General features: G+C 47.0%; 1 protein-coding gene across 11 annotated transcripts in view; it reads right to left on the reverse strand.

Moving 5' to 3' along the window:
* The window catches only part of DENND1A (DENN domain containing 1A), a 531,128-nt gene that overhangs the window by 42,396 nt on the left and 465,767 nt on the right, over window positions 1–22,965 (reverse strand). For all 11 annotated transcript variants that reach the window (XM_082403252.1, XM_082403251.1, XM_082403250.1 and 8 more), the window contains 3 exons: window positions 21,427–21,498; window positions 20,149–20,205; window positions 11,784–11,915 (listed from right to left, as the gene is read on the reverse strand). In XM_082403252.1, the coding sequence (XP_082259378.1) occupies window positions 11,784–11,915; window positions 20,149–20,205; window positions 21,427–21,498 (261 nt within the window). The remainder of the gene's footprint in view (window positions 1–11,783; window positions 11,916–20,148; window positions 20,206–21,426; window positions 21,499–22,965) is intronic.

Consider the following 22,965-nt stretch of genomic DNA (forward strand, 5'->3'; position numbering starts at 1 on the left):
TGTCCCGCTGGGCTCAATCTCTCCCTGGCAGGGAGCTGCCTTCCGAGCTGCTCCAGCACAGACCTTAAAAGAAATGCTGTTTTTAGGCTCTGGTCAGTCCTCTGGCAAAGAGACCCTGCTGTCACACTGCTGAACGTAGACAGGCTTGGGGGACGCAGGAGGCCTGTCACGCACACACGGCACTGCACGCAGGGGTCCTCAAGTGAACTCAGGCCTGCAGACCAAGAGCCACCTCCCTTGTTTGATTTCTCCTGCTCTGCTGAACTGACTGGTGGCTCAAGGGCATGGAGAATGCACAGAGCTGCCCTCACTTCCCATGACCCACCACCTTCCGTGTATTCACCGCTCACCACTCGGTCACTCCCCAGACTCACTGGGCAACTCATCTGCACCAGGCCCTGCAAGGGTGCTAAAGTCACGGAGATGAGGCTGACACTATCCCTGTCTGGGGACAGTGTGTCAGGCGCGGGACAGTGGTGGCCCAGAGCAGGGAGGGATGGCTCTGCTTGGAGGAGTCAGGGAGGGCTCGTGGGGCAAGAGGCGCTTGAGCGGGCCCTGAAAGGCTGATGGCATTTTGTCAGCGGGAGCAGAAGAGGAAGGCCATTGCTGGCACTGGAGACAGTAGGAGCCCATTCATCTCTGGGTTCCCCCGGCGCCCAGCACGAGGCCTGGCCTGGAGCAGACGCCCATGAAGAGCTGGTGAAGGCGTGAACACGGGATTGTGCTGGGCACCAGAGGAGAGGAAGGGACTCTGCCTGGGAAGGGGGCACTTAGCAGAGTCTCGCAGGGTGAGAAGGAACCGGCCAAACGTCAAGGACTGCAGGTACCTCCAGTCCAGCAGGCCCAGCCGTGGGCAGGGGGCTGGGAGGGGGCCCTGGTGGCTGGGTAAGTTCTCCTGATCATCCAGCAAGGCTGTGCCCCGGGGAGAGAATCCTGGAGAGGGACCCACATTGTGAAGGGCTGACGGGCCCTCCTATCTCACTACTTGTTGATGTTTTCTGATGCCCCTTGTGCCTCACAGACCAGTGGAGGAGAGCGACGGGTGACCCCAGGAATATGAGGGATGTACGGGTGCGGTGGGGCTGACATCCAAGGGCAACTGGGGTGGCGCAAGTCTGGGGAGGCCAAGGACAGACTAAGACATTGCAGCAAGTGGAGCTCGTGAGGCAGGGATGGATGAAAAGCGGACACTGGAGCTGCCAGAGCAAAGGTGGTGCTGGAAACCACAGGGGTAGCCGAGCTCCCCACTGAGTGGAGAGTCAGAGGGGACAGGCCAGAGCTGGGGAAGAGCTCTGTCCAAGGGAAGGAGGACCAAAGACAGCTCCCTTGATGCAAAGTCCAGTTCAGACCTCCTGCCCTGCTGGACTCGACACTTCATCCATCCACCAGGCTCCTGCCGGCCAGCCCAATTTCCATGCCTCGGTGTATTTTACTTGGACCTTTCTGGAGACTCTACCTTGGGCCAAAGGAGTGATTTAGAAGGCAAGAATTCTCTACTGCAACCAGCCAGAGAAAGCCATGGGGCAAGGTGCAGAGAATTTCACCTGAAGTCAGTTGCCACCCCATCCTAGAACAGGCTAGAACAGCAGCTCTGTTTGGTCTCTCAGGTTCAGAACCATCATCAGGTATCTGAGACACAGCCTGGAGAGGCTGCTCCCACCTAAACGAGGACAAGGAGCTCTCTGCCTAGTCCTTGAAGCTGATGGAGAGCAAGGGCAATAATCAAACATTGCATCTACTCTGCAGTGATCTCCAGCAAGTCAGCAGTGATGAGGTGATGGGCACCTCCTGAGCATGCTGGTGGGGAATCACCCCGAGGACCAAACTGGTTGGAGTTTAAAACAAACGTAAAGGGACTTTGAGATGCTCCGTGGCATGATCATACAGCACAGGTCTGTGCCTTTCAAAACCACCAGATGGATTCTGTCCACCAGGATTAAGCTGAACCACTCACTGTGACACCGTGGTCTTCCTGAAGGCAGGGGCCTTGCGATCGGCACCCTGGTTTCACAGATGTGGCACAGAATAGGTATCCGTGATTATCTGCTGAACAAGTGACCTAGGTTCTTGGCTCTTTCTCCACCTCTGGGCCCTGGGTTGCAGCTGACTTGGCACACTCCACTCCCCAGAAGCTGTCACAGGCAACTGTGCCCATCTCTGTAACCTGCAAGCCCTGATTCGTACCTCCCTGCCATGCACTCACCTGTCCCCTCTCTATCTGGTGCCTTGGGTGACCTCTGACCTTGGCTCTCCACCATGTATACTCTTGATTTCAAGATCCCCACCACTCTGGGTGTGAACCTTTCTCTGCCATCAGACAAGAGGACAAAGGCCTGGGACAATGTCTCCTGTTTGGCTTCTGTGCACATTTATCAATTTAACCTGTTTTCCCTTCTTTTGATAATAGCCCCCTGATTTCCTTTCCAGGAACTACCTCTCCTGTACTTCTTAGGTATGTATTTCAGGTAGAGCCTTACTCGTGGCCAACAGAAAACCCTTGGCCACAATGATGGGTTCTAAGACAGGCATATGATCAAAGTTGGTTCAATGAGTGAACCCATGCCTCGTGTGGTAGTCACTAGGAAGTGACACCCTCCTGCTGGTCTTGCCCCTGGAAGGATACAGTCTGGAGCTGCTGCAGCCAGGGAAAGCCTCCCTGAGAATGGTACCAGCAGAGGAGGCCAAGGCGGGAGAATGCAGCAAAAAACTGGGTCTGATTGACATGATTTAATGCCTGGATCATGTCATACTTGAAGCTGTTATGAATGAACAATTTTTCTTTTGGGGTTTTGCCTCTTGCAACCCAAAGTAACCTAACTGATGGAGAGTCCCAGTATAAGCCCTGCCCCTGGTCTTTGGGGGCTGGGCTGGCCCCTGACACCCCAATACTAACTCCTACACATGCCCAGTTTCTATCCTGCATTCTAATCCCTCACACATACGAAGAAAGCACCCAGCGTGCCTCTGGTGTCTAGTGATGGGTTTGGTGTGCAGAGTCTACGCTGGGTGCAGAATACTAACTTTCTTGTCTTGGTGCCAACCGAGGCCCAGAAACATTAAGGAAGGCCTGGGATCTGGAAGGAAACCAGGAACAAGGCCTTACTGTGGTCCAACATCCTGGGATCCTGGGCCACCTGCAGAGGCTGCTGCACTGGCCCCATCACTACAAACTCAGCAGGAAACTGCCATGTTCTTAGCACAGAGCTGGAGCGTGAACCTGAGGTCTAGTAATAGACAACATGGCTTTGAATCCTGACTGTTGCTTCTGAGCTGTAAACCTTGGCTACGCCCCCAATCTCTCTGAGCCTGTCTCCTCTGCAAGAGGAGATGATACCTGAGACCCAGTAGGCTGGTTAAAAGGACTCAGTGGACTAACTCGTGGGAACTGGAGTTGGAACACAGACCCCCTTTTCCAGGTCTCAGCACGGTGCCTGGCATGTGGTGAGCAATTCAGCCTCATGGCCCCCCTCCCCTCCCTCACTGCTCTTCGACCATGAGAAGTGCTCAAACTGCTGTGAAAGTGCCCAAGACCTAGCAGGAGGGGCGTGGACTATGGTCGTTGGCCCTTTGCAGACCTCCTTAACTTGTGCTGAATGGAGGTCCGGTGGTGGAGCTTAGAAAGCAAATTGCTATTTTGAACCTGGATTTTCATTTGGCCACTGACCTTTCTCAGCCCTTCCGTGGCACATCGGGAGCCCCTGAGCTACCTGTGGCATACTAGCTGAGAAAGCAACATCACACGCTTAATCAGAAGTTGCCTGGATTTTCAACCCAATCGTTATGAACTTCCAGAATCTTTCTCTTTTTTGACTGGCAAGTTTTTCCTCTTGAAATCGAACATGTCTGCTCTGCGGAGCAAAGCCTGGCCTTGTTAACCTTGCATCAGAAAGCTGCCTCTGGGCTACCTGGGCTATGAGAAAGTGAGGCCACATGGAAAGACAGGCCCAGCCAGCCACCCTCGCCAGCAGACCTGACAAACCCACTACCAGCTAGGGACCACACTGCTTCGGTAATGGCAGGGGCTGAGTCAGGACAACTCTGCACAGCCACCAGCCTGCACTGGAGGCAGAGCTGCCTGCTGGTCACCCTGTAGACGGCACCCGGGAGCTGGAGGGAATGGAGCAGGAGGCCACCCCAGTGGTGCTCGCTTTCTCACGCAAAAATCTGGTTGAAAGAGTGGAAAAAGGGGCAATGGAAAAGGGGGAAATACGATTTGAAAACAACAGGGTTTGAAGGAGCATCGTGCAGAGAGCTCTGCCTTGTGGTCTGTGAAGGCACAGCTGATAAGTTAGGCCAAGAAAACGACTTTGGATGGCAGACCACGACACTCCTCTGCTCACTCACGCCTGGTGCCCCAACCTGCCCCCTGGCCCCTTCCTCTCACGTGTGTGAGGCAGACTTGGGCACCATCTCCCTTCCATGCCCCCAGCCCTCCCCCTGCCCCACGATGCCAGCCCTCCTCGGTTTAGGTGTTGACTTTCCCACAAGAGCTGTAGGCACGAGGGTCAGTTACACGTGTGCACGTGCAGGGGGGGCTGCCACTGAGGGGTGTGTGTTCTGAGAGCCGCGGTGTGATGGGCGCTGGGAAGACAAGCTGACTGGGAGGCCATGTCGGTGGGTGACTGACGTCTGGCTCTGCTTTTGCTGCACTGGAGAAAGAGACTGATGTTTACCCAGCGCCCATGTGTAGCGCTGATCCAGGCAGACAGTACCTCACTCAATCCGTATAAAGACCTATGACGTGAGTATTATTATCCCCACCCTAAAGCTGAGAAAACTGATTTCACTGAGGTTAAGTTACGTAGTGAAGGTTACCAGCTTTTTAGGCCAGAACTGAAATTTAAGTCCACAGCTGCCTGATGATAGAATCTGTGCTTTACCCTCAACCACACTGCTTTCATCAGCTGATCAGCCTCTGCCTTTCAGCAGCTACATACTTGGGGGGATGGGGGCTGTATTTGCTTTCTCTCTCTGTGAATGGCTGTTACATATGTGCGTGCCCGTGCACGTGCATGTGTGTAATTTTTTGGCCATACCATTTGAAAGCAAGTTTCAGACATCACCTAAGTACTGCAGTGTGTACCCTTGAGGCATAAAGATAAGCCCCTAAAAACCATGACGTCAACAACAGCTCTAACATATCACCTAACATCCCAGCCCATCTTCAGATCTTCCAACTTTCCCAAGAATATCTTGGAAGCTTTTAAAAAAAAAATCCAAGTTCATACTTTGCATTTGGTTATACAGCTCAGTCTTTTTTACAGATAAAATCTTTGCTTTTTTGATAGAATTCAAGGGACAGCGGGCCTTTCCTTCCCTTGCCTGCTCTCTCCCCAGCTTTCTTCCTTTCCAGGTCGACCCATCCTGGAAGTCTGGGGGTGTCCCAGTGCTCGCCTCTCTCCCCTCCCCTCCGTTCCTGGGGCATTTAGGACTAGACCTTAGGAGCTCATAAAAACACAAAATAGAATGAGACAGTATCTAAATTCCTATAATACAAATCTGTTTCTACTTGGAAACAGAACCCTTATTTATGGAAAGTGATTTGGAAGTAGTTTTTGACCACTAATGGAATATTCATTTTCCTTTTTCAAATGAATGGAATTACAAGCATAGCAACAGAAATAAAACCAAATAACCTGGACACACAACAAGTACTTAAACAATAATCAATCAATTATTAATCAATTTGAAAACCCACATCAATAATAAAACCTCAAGACATCTACTGACTGCCAGGTCAGTGCCGAGCCCTATGGTGGATGTTCCAGGCTCACATTCTCATGGGCCTAAAGGTATAATTACATGGCTGCGTGAGATGCACTGCATGTGCCAAGTTCTGGGGCAGCACAAAGACAGGAGCGACCAAATCAGTCGGGAGGATTTACCAAAGGGACATGCTCTGAGGGCGGACAGGCAGATCACCCGGGGCCTCGCGGGCTCTGCCAAGGGTGAAGGTGGAATCTTCAGGGGAGACGAGGAGCAGGGAGGTGGCACGGCCACTTGTGTGTGAGGCTGTGTGGGGAATGCAGTGCGGGGGAGTCTGGAGGCCCGGAGGCCAGTTAGGAAGCTGCGGAGTGGTCCAGGTGAGCGATAATGCAGCCTGAACCAAAGCTGTCACAGAGGCGCTGGAGAGGAGAGGGACTGGGCAGTGGCAGAGGGCAGAAGGGAGAGGCTCTGGGGGGTGGGGAGTGGACCTGGGCTTGTGGATGGACCTCGCTGTGGTGGGAGATGGAGGAGGAGGGTGAGTGTGGCGGGAGTGCACATTCAGACTGCAGGCCTGTGGTGTGAGGTGTCTGGAAACATGCGAACATCTGTCCGACGTGTTTGGGAGGTAACGGCTGAGTTGAAGGGAATCGTGTGTGACTTCCAGACTCACTGGGACAGAAGGGGTTTCTCAGGGCGCTCAGAGCTGAGGGTGCTGAGAAGGCATTCGCTGGCTGGGCAGCCTCTCCAAAGCAGCAGGAGACTGGCACTAAATGACCCAGCTCACGCTTATAAAGCCAGAACTCTCCGTATGCACAGATAAGCAGGCAACCTCATTCCAAGAGCTGCTTCTGGGGGTGTATCCAAACCACTCCGTCCCAGGTCTCTGGAAGCCCGGTAGCGCTTAGTTTGAGCTTTGGTTTAACTGGCTTTTCAAACTTTATGTTAAAGAGGTTTAGAGAGCTTTGCTCAACCGGAAGAATAGACACCTTTCAATGCACACTTTTTGGAATCTAGCAGATTGGAAGGCAGGCAATTACTTTGTTTGTAGGATCAACTGGGGGGGAACACAACGAAGGGGGCGTTGGAGCGGGTTTGCCCTGTCCTCCCACCTCCTGGGAAGGCCCAGTCCCTGGCCGAGGCCCACAGCATGTGGCAGCACGTGTGCAGGACGAGAACCCAGTGTCACTGGGTGCCACTGCCAGTCCAGTTCCTCAGGCCAGGGAGGCAGAGCTGCACTCAGCCGAGAGAAGCAGGGGTGCTGCTGGTGGTGGAGTATGAATTAGCTCCTAATTCAAGTAAACGTCTTCTGGGCCTGTTTCCCCAGCCGTGCAATGGGTATGAGGCCTTCTTCCCTACCAGCTAACGTCGATTCGATTAAATGAGTACAGAAGTGAAAGCGCCTGGCCTGTCCACTTATTAAACGCAGGCAGCAGGGCAGGTTCCATGGGGGTGCTGCCTCGTCTGATTTCTCAGATGGGGAAGGGTCAAGCCAAGACGTCTGGCTGAGGGGCGCCCAGACCCTCCTGGGGAGGGCAGGGTTTCCTCACTCCTTCCCCAGCCACAGAAAAGAGAGAATGTCCGCTTCCCTGGCCAGGAGAGAAAAGCGTGGGGGAGCCCTTAGCTTCTCTCTGCGCCCTCTGGCTCTCGGCTGCCCAGGGGAGGAGGAGTGCTTCCCTCTGAGTTTGGGAGAAGGAACTGAGCATGCTCTGTGCTCCCGGTGCTCCCGGTGCCCCCGCCCCCACCCAGCAGTCGGTCCACAGGCACCCTGGGTGCTGCCTGCAATTGCCCACGTCTCCTGTGGGGAGTAGCTCAGTCTTTTCAATTCAGAGGTGAGGTTTCAGCAAGCCCATTTGGCCTCAGGTCTAAAGCAGTATTCTCCTTTTAGCCTACTGGTAAAAAAGCTGGCATTTTTATCTCATTTGACTGTCTCCTGGGCCTTATTTCTCATTTGATTCTGAACTTGGGAGAATAAAAAAAGTTATTTATAGGGGGCTTCCCTGGTGGCGCGGTGGTTAAGAATCCGCCTGCCAATGCAGGGGACACAGGTTCGATCCCTGGTCCGGGAAGATCCCACATGCCGCGGAGCAACTAAGCCCGTGAGCCACAACTACTGAGCCTGCGCTCTAGAGCCCGCGAGCGCCACAGCTACTGAAGCCCGTGCACCTAGAGCCCCTGCTCCACAACAAGAGAAGCCACCGCAATGAAAAGCCCAAGCACCTCAACCAAGAGGAGCCCCGCTCACCGCAACTAGAGAAAGCCCACGTGCAGCAACGAAGACCCAATGCACCCCAAAATAAATAAAATTTAAAAAAAAACAAAAATACTGCTAAAAAAAATAACAAAGGAAAGCTATTTACAGCCTCCCTAAACCTAAACATTTTCCAAGGTAGGAATATTCTCAAGTCAGAGACTTTCTTTTAAAAAAAAAATTTATTTATTTGGCTGTGCCGGGTCTTAGTTGCAGCACGCAGGATCTTTTAGTTGCAGCACGCAGGATCTTTTAGTTGTAGCATGTGGGATCTTTAGCTGTGACATGTGGGATCTAGTTCTCTGACCAGGGATCAAACCCGGGCCCCCTGCATTGGGAGTGCAGAGTCTTAACCACTGGACCACCAGGGAAGTCCCTCAAGTCAGAGACTTTTGAACTCTTTAAAGAAATCAGACATGATAAGGATGTAGAGGCCAACTAAAAATCCCTTGATTTGCCCTTGTCTGGAACCACTGACATGGCTCATGATGAGCTCTGAGGGGTGTTACGTATGTCTGCTTTAGAAAACAAATGAAATGCTAGTGAGTTCAGTTTGTTGACAAAATATCTTTTAGTTATAGGGTTCAGCTTAGGTCTACAGACAGTGGCCCTGCAGGTGAAGCGGCTGCCCCTGTGGGACCCTCAGAGTGCCCTGAGCTCACCTCTCTCACTGTTCTCATCACTCTGAGTTGGGCTGACCACTTGCTGTTCTGTCACCCTTATAACGCCCCACAAGTACTTTTTTTTTTTTTTTTTTTTAAGCACATGGTAGGTCTCAATACATGGATGAATAGATGCCGAATTAAAGGGAGGAATGGTCATAGCCTTGAAAGAGGAAGCTCTGGTGCAGCAGAGGCAAGAGAGCACCTTTCCTCCCCCAGGGGGTCTGTAAAGGCCTCCCCCGGGCTCCCTGCCACCCTGCCAAACGTCTTCATGGAGTCCCCTGGCTGGCTCCATGGGCACCAGCTTTGCAAGGTGGAGGGATTAACGTAATAAAGATCTCAACAGTCTCTGCCCCCAGTGGAAAGCTAACTGTTCTTAAAGAATGAACTCCATAGGAACACAAACTCAAGGCAAGGGTCTTTCTTTTTTTTTTTTTAAGGGTCTTTCTGAGGTTAGTCTGCACTGTGGCTAGCTTAAATTATTTTTCCAGGACACGTTAGTTTTACTAGACATTTCAAACAGAAGCTGATGTCTCTGCTTGGTGACGGACCTGAAATAGGTTCTGAAGTCGAACCGTCCTGGGTTTCTGTGCTGGCAATGTGGCCCTGGGAAGGTCCCTGAGCTCTGGCTCTGGGTCCATGAAATACAGCTAATGATCCCTTCCTCAAAGGACTATGGCAGAGATGACACATGTTTTCCAAGAGAAGAATATGTACTGTTGGGGCTACATGAGTAGTTTAGGTGATACATGGATGGACACTTAAAAATTTTTTTTTGGATACACCTTTGAAAAAAACTGGACCAGTACATCAAACTATGGTTTTATCAACAATCATTGCATAAGATGAGGGTAAAGTTGGTATAAATGTCAGGTTGGAGTCTGTTTAAAGAAAAATACCAAGTAAAAAAAAATGGTACAGATGGAGTACAGAGGAGAGTGTGGCAAAAAATTCTGAAATGGAACTCGAAGGACTTCTTTGAGAATACCTAGCCCCTAAAACTCATGTCTGCCGGTAGTAGGTGCTCTAGAAACGCTGCGTGGTCCGGTCAATGGCCCATCAAAGCAGGCGCCCAGGGAAGGACTGAAGGACAAGCTAGTACCAGGGCAAAGCTGGAAAGAGTTAAAAGAAAGAGGTCTGCGGTTTCTGTGGCCCATCCCCCCTGCAGCTAATCTGTCACCTAATGAAGAAGCGGCCAGCACAAGTGAGCTGGCTGGCAGTTCACTTACAGCAAACTGATTAAGAATGTTCAACCAACAGCAGACTGTAGACCTTTCCAGAGAAAATAAATAGAGTGTAGACTGTATGCAAATGTGTTTGTCACTTTGACAGCACGTCTCAATTAAGGCATCTCGCGGCTGTGGGGAGGCTCTGCGGCTGCAGCTGTAAGGGAGAGCCCGCTGCATGGCTGATACTTGGGGCTTGACCTTAATCCGCATGCATGCATTAAAAAAACCCTGCCTTCCTGTACACTTGCATAATGCTGGCAGCCACGTGAGGGAAGTGACAAACTGGGGAAAAAAAGCCACTTTCATCCTCTTCAGTTTACAGACCTGTGAAGGCACAGACAGCTCTTATTTCAACAGAGTTTGGGGTGGCTTTTTTAATTGTTTATCCCCCACCCATGCGCACACACGCTCTTATTCTGCATTTAGCTGGGAATGACATTAAAGCATCTCTACTTCTCCCTGAAATGGAAAGAAGGTCTTTCTCCATTTCAAATAGGGCCTCCTTTTTTGTGTTTCGAAAACGGAATGTTTAACACCATGAAATCCCTCCCCCCCCCGCCCCCTCTTTCTCTGTAATGGGCTCCAAACTCCAGAGAGGGGCTCTTTTCATGGGAAGGTTAGTGTGTGCAGGAATGAGGACAAAGGAAAGCAGGAAGCTGGCTCTGGAATGCCATGCTGGCGACGACCGAGGCTGTGCTTTCAGCAAACACAGCCAGGGAACTGGGGCACAGATTTCTCCAGCAGGGCCTGAGCCCCGGGAGGAGGCAGCTCCTCAGGGGTGCAAACACTGACGCAATTTGAAGATAATCATTAATCAGATGAGCACTGCCCTGTGGACGTTTCTTTCCATTTTTATAACATCCCTTTTAAGTGTGAAATCAGAAAAGGGGGATGGATGTCCCCAAGTTTAAGATGTATGAATGTATTATCTAAAAATATCGATTACAGAGGAAGATTCTTATGTTTCAACAAACTCATCCCTCACAATAATAACCCACAGCAACAATTTCATTAGTTCCCTTCATTTCTGAATAGCTCAAAGCCTGGTACATAGCAGGCACTTGATAAATGTCTGCTAAAAGCAGGAATGTTTTAAATGCATGCTTCTAGATCATTTGGGTGATAAAATAGCATCATATTTAAGATAAAATCATGAAGATTATTTTAATCATGCTTCATCTAATAAATGGTTAAAGAATCAGGTGATTTAAGAATGAATAACCTTGCAAATTCTTGTTACAGTCAGAGCCATTTCTCACAAATAAAAAAATTATGACCTTTGCTAATCAAGAGAGTTAATTCAAGAGTAGAAGAGGGTATACAACCTTTTTCAACCAAAAATATAACCACTGATAGGAAATGGATAAGAAAATTTTCAGTTTCTATATGTTTTACTTAAGGGAAAAAAATCAAACAACTGGACAATTTTTAAACGCTCAGGTCGAAAACAGTTGGTTACAGAATCGGATCATGAGAATCGTAGCGTGAGTGTTTACTCTGAGAAGCACGACCCCCAGAATTGATTTTCAGGAAGTACATTAATAAAGAACTCCTAATTGATTTTTTTTAAGACTTTGCTTGTTACCTTTTATTTGAAGGTGCAAAGAAGGGCCTGGGATGCTAAAGTGTTCTAATGAGATGCTTAGCTAACAGAGGCACCTTAAACGGAGTGCCTTGGAGTGGGGAGGCAGCAGCTGCATTTAATGACTTCATTCAACAGTTCAGCTGGTTTATGACCAGAGCCATGCTGTCTCCTCAAAATTTCTGACAATTCACCTTTTTGAAACATGTTTGCACCAAGCGAAACTTTGAGACGTGCAGAACTCCATGGAGTTGTTTTGTTTTGCCAGAGAGAGCCGAAATGAAAAACTGTTACATGTGCTATATCGTCTGCTGAAACATAGCAAAAAGCCCAGACGGAAGGGCCAGGGTACATACCTGTCCAAAGTGGACCGTGATTGGCCTCCGGTCTTCTCGGAACTTGGGGTCCTTGGCCTCCACCAGTGGGGACGGCACAGTCTTTGGCAGCTGCTCTTCTGTGGTGGGGACACAGCCATTCTCGGTGATGTCCTGCAGGGAGAAGCCCGGTCGGGGGGTTGGTGTCAGGGTCATGACCCCTGCCATGAGCACAGGGGCTCCATCCAACCCCATCGCTAAGAGGCCTGCCAGGGAACTCCCTCTGGGACATTCTGAGCCTATCCCCCTGCTAAAGATGGAGGAAACGGAAGGCTAACTTGGCCCTTTGACTTTTAAGGAGTAGAGAAACCAAAATCATGCATACTAAATTACAAAGATAACATAATAATTCACAATAGTGTGTGGGGGGGGAAATCTTTCATCCTACTACCTTACATGGCTATTTTAATTTTTAAATATTCACTCTGTCCACATGCAGACATTTAAAACTTGCTTGCAATCATAGCTCGTGCATAGTTTTACATTCTGTTTTTTTCTACTATAAGCATCTCCATGGTGCTCCATAGTCATTAGAATGATAATTTTAATGGATGCATAATATTTCACTGAGCAGATACTCAATAATTTAATAAACCATTCTTACTACTATTGGGCATTTAGATTGTTCCTAATTTTTTTTTTTAACTTTCTAAACATCACAGTGATAAGCACTGCAGTCTTTCTTTCTTTTGGATTATTTCTTTTACAGAAATCCCTAGGAATGAAACTGCTTGATCAAAAGATATAAACATTTTTAAGGCTTTTTATTCATTCTACCAAACTGCTTTCCAATTTACACCAACTACCAGCAATGGATGTGTTATCAGTTTCACCGTGCGTGTTAGCCTCATCGTTTTAAAAATGTATTGCTAATTTAAGAGGTGAAAAATTAGACTTCATTGTTGTTTTAATTTGCATTACTTTGATTATTTGTGAGCGTGGACATTTTCTCCACATTTGTCTACTGATGATGTTACTATTTGTGAAAACGATGTGTTTCTGCTCCCTCTTTCTTAGCCCTAGTCTTTCTGGAAGAGAGTGAAAAAAGAGACTGAAGTCTAAGTTAGGATTCTATGACCTGGAGAGTATTTAGGGAGCCAATGTCATTTTTTTAAAATCAGAAATTTACATTTAATTTGTGCTTGTGATGAATGAAGTCAAATTTTAAGGTAAAGAAAAATCCCAATGTGCAAAAGGCAGGTAATGGCTCCTTTGCCTAACGCTGGCAGCTGACTATACCCATGGGTTCTCTGGGACATGGATGGTGCCGAGTTGTGCAATATGGATCATATGGCTTTATTCAAGTCATGAGAGTTGCTTACATCTTCATTTAAGCAAGGCAGAGATTAAATGTACAAGTAAAAAACATTTAAATCATTGTTTTTTTCTAAGTAAAAATAACAGCTAGAATAAAATAATAAATACAGTTTCCAATTATTTTCATTGCAAAAACAAATACACATTTTGGTCAACAAAACACACACCCTTAGTACTCATTAAATTCTGCACATAAAAGACAATTGGTTGTTCTTACTCAGTCAAATAGAACGGTGACACATGGAGGAAAGTGATCCCTTACTAAATAATAATGCATTAAGGAAGAAACACATGTAACATCTTTGAGCCTCAGTCTCCTCATCTGTAAGATGGAGCTATGGCAGCTATGAGGAGTAAAGGAGATTAAGCAACATATGTGTCTTGAACATTTTTACTCAATAGTGTCCTATATACAGTACTCAATAATAATAACTGAGTACCTACTAATAAGGTATTCAATAAACTATAGGGAGTAAATCAACTATACTTTAATAATAAAAATAAATAAACGATAGGGATCCCTCCCCCCACCCCTCTTCTCTATATGTTCAACTCCACACACCCAGCTGAGTCTCTGCACTGCTTGGTAACAACACAGGGAGATGGTGACCTCCTGGTTTTGCGGGGAGGGGTTGCATCAAGTGGCCCCCGAGTCTTAGCCTGGCTGAGGCTCAGTGATGAGAGAAGTTGCCGCCAGCCAATTAGAAACAGCTCTCTTGGAAAGGGGCTGCCCTAAGGTGCTCAGGTCAAGTGGAACAAAGAGGGGGAGGGGCTCCTTCTGTGTCAGAAAGTAACAAAGGGCAAAAGAGGCATTTTGGACCCAGTGGGATTACCGAGAGGACAGACATAAGAGGTTGAGTAAAGCCAAACAGCAGCAAAAAAAAAAAATTCACTTTTAGTTCAGGAAAAATATTGCATGTGTGTGTGATTGGTTGGGGAGAAAAATAAAGACATGACGCAGTAGGGTAATCTAGAAAGAAAATATTGATAGTAATGAAAACTATAAGATGATAACTATTTTTGAAAATGTCTGTGGTAGTTTTGGGAAAAATGTCTTAAGTTTTTAAGTTAAAATTTTAAGTAAAAATTTCTTAGGTTTTGTTTTTACCATTAACTAGCTGTCTGATGTTTCCAATTCACTCAACCTCTCTGCACCTATTTCTTTATTTTTGCAACGGAGAGACCACCATCTGCTTGGCGAACTTCAAAGCTACTAACGGAATGGGTTAAATGAGATGAGATGTGAGGAAGCTTTGAAAAATGTCCAAGTCCTGCACAAATGGAACGTTAGAGCCTTATTCCCTGCAAAGTGGAAAAAGCACCATCTAAAAGGAAGAGCTTCCCTGTGCTGAGTGTCTACTACCTGAAGTCACTTCTCCAGACCCTTGACCTTCACTATCACACTTAGTTTCCAGAAGAACCACAAGGTAAATAGGATTATCGCTCTTTTATAGGTGACGAAACAGGGCTCAGAGAGGGCAAGTTACCCAAGGCTACATGGCTAGAAAGTGGAGGAGCCCAGAGCGATGTGATTTCTGGCATTTATACCATATCGACCCATGACAATAGCACAAGAGAGGGTATCCTGAGTTGAGGAGGTGCTCAGCAAATCATCAGATGTGACCTCATCCTCAGAAACCCCTTTGTCACACTGATCCTAAGCTGCCGTGCTGTGTGCTATCTGTGCACTTATCTTATCCCTATAGACTGAATGCCTTGGGGTTTGGGTTCTCTGCCCCAGAGCCTGGAATATAGTGCATGCTTTCTGACGAATCTTTGTTGAATTGAACATTTGGAAGGCAAATGTGTCCAATATACACATGTGCTTGTGCACCAGTAAGCAGTGCTGCACGCTAATTTTCTTTAGTTAGAAGAGCCAAAGGTGCCCAAGGCTTCTTACAAAGTCCTGTGGCTCGCCCCACCAGTCTGTTAACTTCTTCACTATTTCCTCCACCTGGGGAAGGACAGCTGCTTCCTCCCAGGGTCCTAGAGAGCAGAGCGGGAGGAGCCCTAGTCAGGAAAGAAATAGGGCCCGTTTACGTCCTCTGCTGTAGGTGCCAGTAGAGACCTTACACACTGTAGGGATCTAAAAACACAACTCTTGGTACTCATGATTAAAGAAACTGTGTTCTAAGAATGAACTAAGATGCCATCAGCAAAGAGTACGGGAAAACGGGCACTCTCACACCCTTCTGGTGGGAACACAAACTGCAATTCCTATCAAAACCCTAAAAGAGGTAAAGGGCCTTTGGCCCACTAATTCCTCTTCCAGAAATTTATCTGGATGAAATAATTAAGAATTCCCGCATGGATTTACCTATGAGGACGTTTGCCTAGAAAAAATGGGAACTAAAGTGTCCAATAATGGGATTAATGAATGTATGTATGTCCATCAGATAAAATTATATGTAGCCATTTAAAACAACAACATGTGCAGGAAACATTCAGTGGTCTGAGAAATGGTCAGGATACAGTTAGTGAAAATGCAGGTTATAAAATGAGGTTATTTTCTTTTTGCTTGCCTGATTTGTTGAATTTTCTCCAATAAACATGTTTTTCATTTGTAAATGTTCAAAATGTCATTAAAAAAAACCACCAAAATCATGAATCTGGTGGGAAGGGTAAATCTGTTCCTTCCTGAAGAGTCACACAGGAGGAAGACACTAGACAGAGCTGCAGATCAGAGGCCACTGCAGGGCGGCTGATTTCTTCCCAGGAGCCTCCACAGCTCGGCTCAGAGCTGGGACACTATTAGTTCCCATCCCTCGGTAAAGCAAAGGAGTCAGAAAATAATCCAATTCGTATCACCTTCCCCAAGCTGGAATAAAAAATCATGACTGGGATCTAATTTCCACCTGTCTGCTGAGAAGGCAGGGCCAAGAGTCCCCAGGAGAAGTCTGGAGGCAGGAACCCAGAGAAGGAAGGGGGCTCTGTGTGGCCTTGGGTGGGAGCTGGGGTGAAGGAGCTGAGGATGTGACTTCATGAGGCAGAGATTCGAGGAGAACATTCCTGGCCCAGGGGAGGTAGGGAGCAGGGCGCCTGGAAGACTACTCCGGTGGCTGCGTGGAGGACCAAAAGGGAGAGGATCCCACACCAGCCATGTTCTCAGGGTTTGTGCCCACAGGTGTGTGGGCAGATTGGTTGCTCCAGGTGTGGGATGTGAGAGGACAGATGGGATGGTAACTCCCATTTGCCGAGTGGCTACTATGTGTTGCTGTTTAAATCCATTACCTCTTCTAATCCTTACAACAATCCAGTAAAAATCTCTATTTCCCCTACTTTATAAATGAGAAAAACTAAGTTCAGAGAGGTCTAGTAACTTACTCAAGGTCACACAGTTAATATCCTACACAACCAGCACTGAACTCGGTTCATCCATCTGCCTCAGAAGCCTAAACACCACTCCACATTGCAGGGGGGAGCTTTAAAGCCTCCTGTGGGTGTGAGGCCGAGGCCTCCCATCTCTGACTCAGCTTGCTGGTCTCCATGTTCGGGTTTGTGCAGTGCCCTTCTTTTCCAGTCTACTTCACACTACAGCAAATGCAAATTTAAAATGTGAATATTGATATCGAAATAGTATCCAGAGTTGGAATTTCTGTGATTGAGGTTGCAGCGGAGACAGGGAGCTGACAGTTGTGTGATACGGCGTGAAAACGTCTGTTCTACAGGAGTCTACCTGGATCTCCCTGCCCTGTGTGTGCTTCCTCACTCTCTTCAATACACTAGGAAATGTTTAGCCAGAAACTCAAGCCTTCACTAACCCAACTGCGAATTTGCTCCTTTCAATCACACAGACTCTAAATCAACAAGCTCGATTTATCTTTAAAAGATCAAAGATTTAAAAAGGGCTGTGAGGGAATTCCCTAGCGGTCCAATGGTTAAGACTCGGTCGGCCCGTTCACTGCTGTGGCCCAGGTTCAATCCCTGGTCCGGCAACTGAGATACTGCAAGCTGCGTGGCGCGGCCAAAAAAAAAAGGGGGGCTGTGAAATGGACACAGTTGATTCAGTCATTTTGATTTTGATACTGAAGAAAAAAGATAATTTTTTAGGGGTTCCCCAACAGGCAAAAAAATGACATCCTTATGTAAATATCTTAACGTTTCCTGTAGGTGAGAAAGAATGCGTGTGCAGCCACCGCTTTTAAAACAGGGCATTCTGGTGCCGGCTGCGTACGGCGCTGCGATAGAACGCGATTTGTGGAGAGCCGCAAGCCCAGCCACACAGCATCCTCCTGCAGGCCAGGTCTGGCAGGGAGGTGCTCTGGACAAAAGCACTGTATTCTCCCTTTAGAAAGCGACGGCTGGGTAGCATTCTTTGCCATTTCTTCTTCTTCCTAATTTTGAGCAAGTTAAACTTCAAAGAAGGCCAAGCTATAGAAGAACTTGACCACCTTGTTCCATTTATCCAGAGAAATGTGTTATCCCTCCTTCTTTTTTTGTTGTTGGGCTGAAGCAGAGCAGGTATGGAAGAAAGCCACACTACAGTGTCTATTAACAATTATTTGCCAATGGTCACACGGATACCCTGAAAGCGCCTCTTTCAGATGCTTTGAAAGTCTGCAGCACAAATGAACGAGGGATGGAGAAGGGGCCCTGCTCAGTCGTATTAGAGATGGACCCTCCACACACCATGGTGACCTCTCCACAGGTCAGCCCCACATTGTCTATTTGCAATTCAAACCCAAGGCGAGAGTGAAGAGGGCAAGGTTGGGTTCTTGATTATACCTGAGGGGTCACCATTGCTATGCAGAGTTAGAGGAGGCCAGGTGGCAACCCAGTACATTTGAAAATTGGGTCTTTGTTGGGAATTGCCTCAATTTCATAGCAGAAACCAAACTTGAGATGTCTGTATTGGACGCATCTAGGGAGCCACACAGATATGTTGCCACGTAAAGGGGAAGGGGCAGAGGAGGGGAACAAAAAAGCCAAGGAAATATTTTCTACCGCAGTGAGAGAGGTCAGACAAAGCCAAATCCTAAATTAGCTCAGGGAAGGGATCTGCAGCACTGTGGAAGACCTGGTCCCATCTGTCCCAACAATGCTAGAGTTTCAATTACAAAATAGCTCTTCCAAGAACAACTGCAAAATATCAAGTCTGAAGAAATCTGTAAAACTGAAGGGGGGGAAAAGTGAAAATTGAAAAGGGTGCACTAATAGATCTGTCAACAGTCCGATGGTGACAAGCCACATTTCTATGAAATGCCTTCACCATTTGTGTCACCTGAAATGTACTGACACTCTCTACAGAACATTATCTCCTGAAGCTGTTCTTGAAAAGACTGGCAGGGGGAAGAGGAGAAAGGGAGAAAAGGCTCTGCCTCAGATACCATCAAGGAAAGGAAAGGGAGATGGCGTGAAGGAGAGTGATCTAGATTGTTTAAGTGAACCTTTGAACAACATCAAAAACCTGAGCTTAACTGGTTATTTGCAGAAATGTTACGTATTATAAAAAGGGGATTTTCTTAAGGCCCGATGCTTATGCATACGAGGAGGGAGGCAATGGCCTGCAGAGAGCGGACCTGACCAAGGAGGCACACGTGTCCTCTGCCTGAGGAGGGACCCTTTCTTTGCTTACTTCAGGTGATATTCTAATACTAGCCCGATGCAGTTATCAAGGAGGGAAAACCTGGTGAGAGCTCCGCTCTCCCTGCCCCTCCATTTTATATCAGCAGTCCAATTCAGTTACATGTGACTGGGATAGGAGATAAAAAGGTATATTTAGGGACTTAAATAACATCCAAGTAAAGAATTCCACCTGCCAGTCTCTGGCAGGGTGCAAAAGACCATAGTTAAGGTCTATGTGAATTTACATTAGCAAGATTTTAATTTCAGGACTTGAATCTCAGCTGCTAAAAATTCACTCTCAGCTGAAACTAAGCATTTGAATGCTTAGTCAGAACAAATTATTTTGCAATTAAAGTTAAGGAATCAATTCCTTTGACCATTTCAAGTTAATGAGAGGTCCTTTCTGACTTCCTAAAATTAAAACTGCTTTCAATTTTTAAAAAACTGCCGAGATAGACAAAGGCCCTTATTAGCCTGGTACATTTCGGGGGTGTGGGAATAATGAAATAAGTGATCTCAAACACCTTTTGGAAAACAAAACACTTGTTTCAGGAAGGCAGTATGAAATACTATAGTGGTAAGAGCAAACACTGAGGTAGATGGATCTGGAATCGAATCCCGGCTCTGCCAGGCTCGAACAGCATGACCTTGGGCAAATTACTCCACCTTTGAACCGTGGTCCCCTTACACATGAAATGAGAATAATACCCCCCAGTGTTGTTCTATGGATTAAATGTGAAAGCTCCTGGCCTGGACCATCCTTAGAAAGTGCTTAACGAAGGTTGGCAGTGTTATTAATGATGATGATATTCATAACAATATAAAGATGCCCTCTCTGTTATATGAACCTCTCTGTACAAGTCCAGAGAATCAGGTAGGGGGACTCTTAGGACGTAGTTTGTATGATTTCATATGATTTTACTGATGGTCCAAGAAGACAAGCAGAGCCTCTCCCTGCCCCCCTGAGTCTCACACGTGAACGGTGAGCAGAGCCCAAAGTGTTCTCCTCAAACCCACCCTCTGTGCCCTGTTCTGTGTGGTGGCCACGTGCATGCCAGAACCATGGCAGTCATTTCCCTGCAGATGCTTCTTGGTTTTGGTTACAATCAGCCCCAGGGCAGAGGTCAGCTGTAGGAGGTGGGGCTGCCGGGATGGGGAGGCCGAGCCAATCTGTATGGACCCTGGTGAAGCTCAGGCCCGGTGGGGCGGGCAGGGGACAGACTGACAGTGGTAGCTCTGAACTTGCTTGCCTTTGTGGGTTTAAGCCAGTCTTAATGTTATTTGAAGACAGTTTTTTGTCTGTGAATATTTATAACAGTGTGAAAACTCCCGGACAGCTGGTAATGCATTTTGAAGTGTGCTAACAACACTGTATCAAACAGCCTCTATTGATCACATCGTACTTTTTTGTGGCCACGCATTTCATACATGGTGCTTATACATTTTGAATAAGAACTTCAAGTACCTTTTGCTTCAAGCGGTTTTTCACCTCTTTTATTCCCATTTTTGCATGATCTTTTGCCTGCATGAAAAATTAATTTAAGTTAAGATTCCCTCTCTGTTTCCAGCAGGGATTATGCTTGATTTCAGTCCATCGTGAATCACCTTCTCTGATTACTAGAAAAAGGAAGGAAAAATGGGATCATCAAGTTGAAAACATAATGGCTATGAAAACAAATACAATGTTGAAAGGTTAAAAAAAAAAAATCCCTTAAAGAGGCTACAGAGATTTTATTTTCTGCATTTTGATGGGACTGATTTTTTTTCCCCTCCGAAGCCCTTCTTCTGCTCTCTGTAATTATTTATCTCCGCAGCCTGGTGACAGCTACTAGTAAGAGGAGAGCAGCAGCTTCTTCAGCGGCAAGATTCAGAATATCTATTACACTTCACCAGGGCAGGGCCTCAGGACCAATTTTCTGCCCAGGCTGAAGAGACACATCGCTGGGTTTCTCTGGTGCCATTTCTTAAATCTCATTTCGGCAGACACCCTGGCTTTTATTTTCTGTCATTCTAAGACCTGTGTGGTTCTCTTGGCAGCCACCCGCCCCATTAAAATAGCTACAATTTAAGCACAGAAAGGACTAACAAAATTAAAAATGGAAATAAAACAAAACCACCCCAGTTAAGTGGCTCAGAGTCAAATTAGCAAGCAAGAGAAATCATGAGAAAAAATACTTGAGGCCCGTAAAAGATGGAGCATCGGGAACTGGTGTGTTCTCTTATTTTCACTCTGCTGTGGGCACGAGTTTCACAAACAATGCATTTCCTATAGGGCAGTGATGAGAGAGATGATGAAGAATTTGGGACAAAAATTCGGGGGTGTGTCCCACCACGAGCACTCTTCAGTAACCTGTAAAGGAGCTGCTGTATTCTGACATTATAACAAGGATACGCGTAGGAAAGGTCTGCCAGGACACCTGACAGACCACCACCTCTGGTTCTCAGGGATGCAGGCATGGAGCAGCCTGAATTTTAGCCACCCTGTCTACATTTTAAAAGCTAAAACCAGTAGCCTCTCATTTCTCTATTGCAGCAACTGTGTGCAGAAACATTTTAAATTAAAAATGTCACTGACCTGGTCATAAAACATCAATGCCAAATAATTCTAAGAGCATTGAGAGCTTTAGGAAATAACACAGCAGCCCCCGAATCATCTCTGCAACGTAGGATCAGGTCTATTTAAGTGTTTCGTCATGCTAAGGAACAGATTTGTTTGGATCCTGAGACCAAGACCAGTACTTACGAACTTATAGACAGTCTTCATGGCCGGGTTTGCTTTCGTTTTTACAGTATTCAGAATTGCTCCACTTCCTTTCTATAATAAAAACGCCAGTTAGCAATTTGGACTGAAGATATAGTAGGCCAACACCAACAAAGACCTCTTCTCTTTAATCAAGTTAAGCCATATTTCAAAAGTGTGTAACAATTAGAGAAACAGCCCTAGATGGTGACTGGTCCCAGGCAATTAAGTTACGGCCACGGCAGAATCCCTCTGGGGGGGTATGGGAGCGGGTGGGGAATGAGGATGGCGATAAACTAGCTGAGCGGGGGGACCCCAGGCTCAGTATTTTGCTTGGCACCTGTCTGCTGGCTGGGAGGAAAGCTCATCACAGGCTCTCTGAGGCAAGGGTTTCCTCAGAGTAATCTACAGCTTCTCAAGAAATTCCAGTTACCATGGACAACATTCAGGTAAGTTTAATAACAATGGACTCTAAATAACTAACAGCGAGCCAGGGCAGGAGACTGGGGGCCCATTTAGGCAAGATTATCGGGCTACTGTGGCTACCTTAAGCCATGAACCCTTCTTTCCTCACCCTGGTTTTCTGTGTTGTTTTTAAAAAATCACTCTGGTAGGCTGCCTCCCTAACATGTATATCTTGACAAAGGGAAAGAATGAATAGCCATAGATGTTCATCGTTTATACTTTAGTATAAATCCAACCTACCGATTCTTTGGCTCTGTTTTTTCAGGAAAGCAGGGGAGCAAAAGGAGGAGGAAAGGCTTTCCCAGTACATAGAGGAGGCAATGAATGTATATGAAGCGCACAGACTCTAGAAGTTTTGTGAGGGCTCACTGTGGGGACGTCCTGGCTTAGGCTCTGAGGGTACTGAGCCACCGGAGGACCGGTCTCTGCCTTCAAAGACCTCCAGTCTGGGGGGTAAACAAGCGCAACCCAAGATGGTGAGAGCCGCACTGGCCACGTGCACAAGGAGGGTGGTGGCAGCTCACTGTGTGGAAGGGCGGAGAAGGCTTTAGAGGATGAAATATTTGGTCCATGAAGGATGAGTAGGAGCTCATGGTGGGGAGAGGAAGGATAAAAACATTCTAGGGACAGGAAACAGCACATAAATAAGTGCAGAAGCTGCAAAGCCATGGTGTGTTCTGCGAGTAACAAGGGCCGTGCATCATGGGAGGACTGGCAAGTGGGGAGAGCCAGACAGGGTCAGCCCACAGAGGGCCAGCACAAGGAGTCCACGCCCCAGAAGATTTTTAACCAAATGCATCACATAATCAGATCTGTGGTAATTCCAACTGATGTGAACGGAGAGAGAGACCTGATCCAGTGCGTACACAACAGAGTAAGATACGCTATGTAATTATTAGGATTAACTTTTAGCACAATTTTTGGTAACTGCCTGTATTAGAAAATTTGAGCTTTAATTAAAAACTTCAAAATTTGACCTAGAAAGCATTCTCTGTTGTAGGATAATAGGAAATTTTCACCCACTCATATATTCCACACTGCTTTCCAAAATTACTCAGTATCCTATTTCAATGGTCC

This window comes from Balaenoptera borealis, assembly GCF_965194805.1.
Source record: "Balaenoptera borealis genome assembly, chromosome: 8".
In the NCBI taxonomy this organism is placed as follows: Eukaryota; Metazoa; Chordata; class Mammalia; order Artiodactyla; family Balaenopteridae; genus Balaenoptera; species Balaenoptera borealis.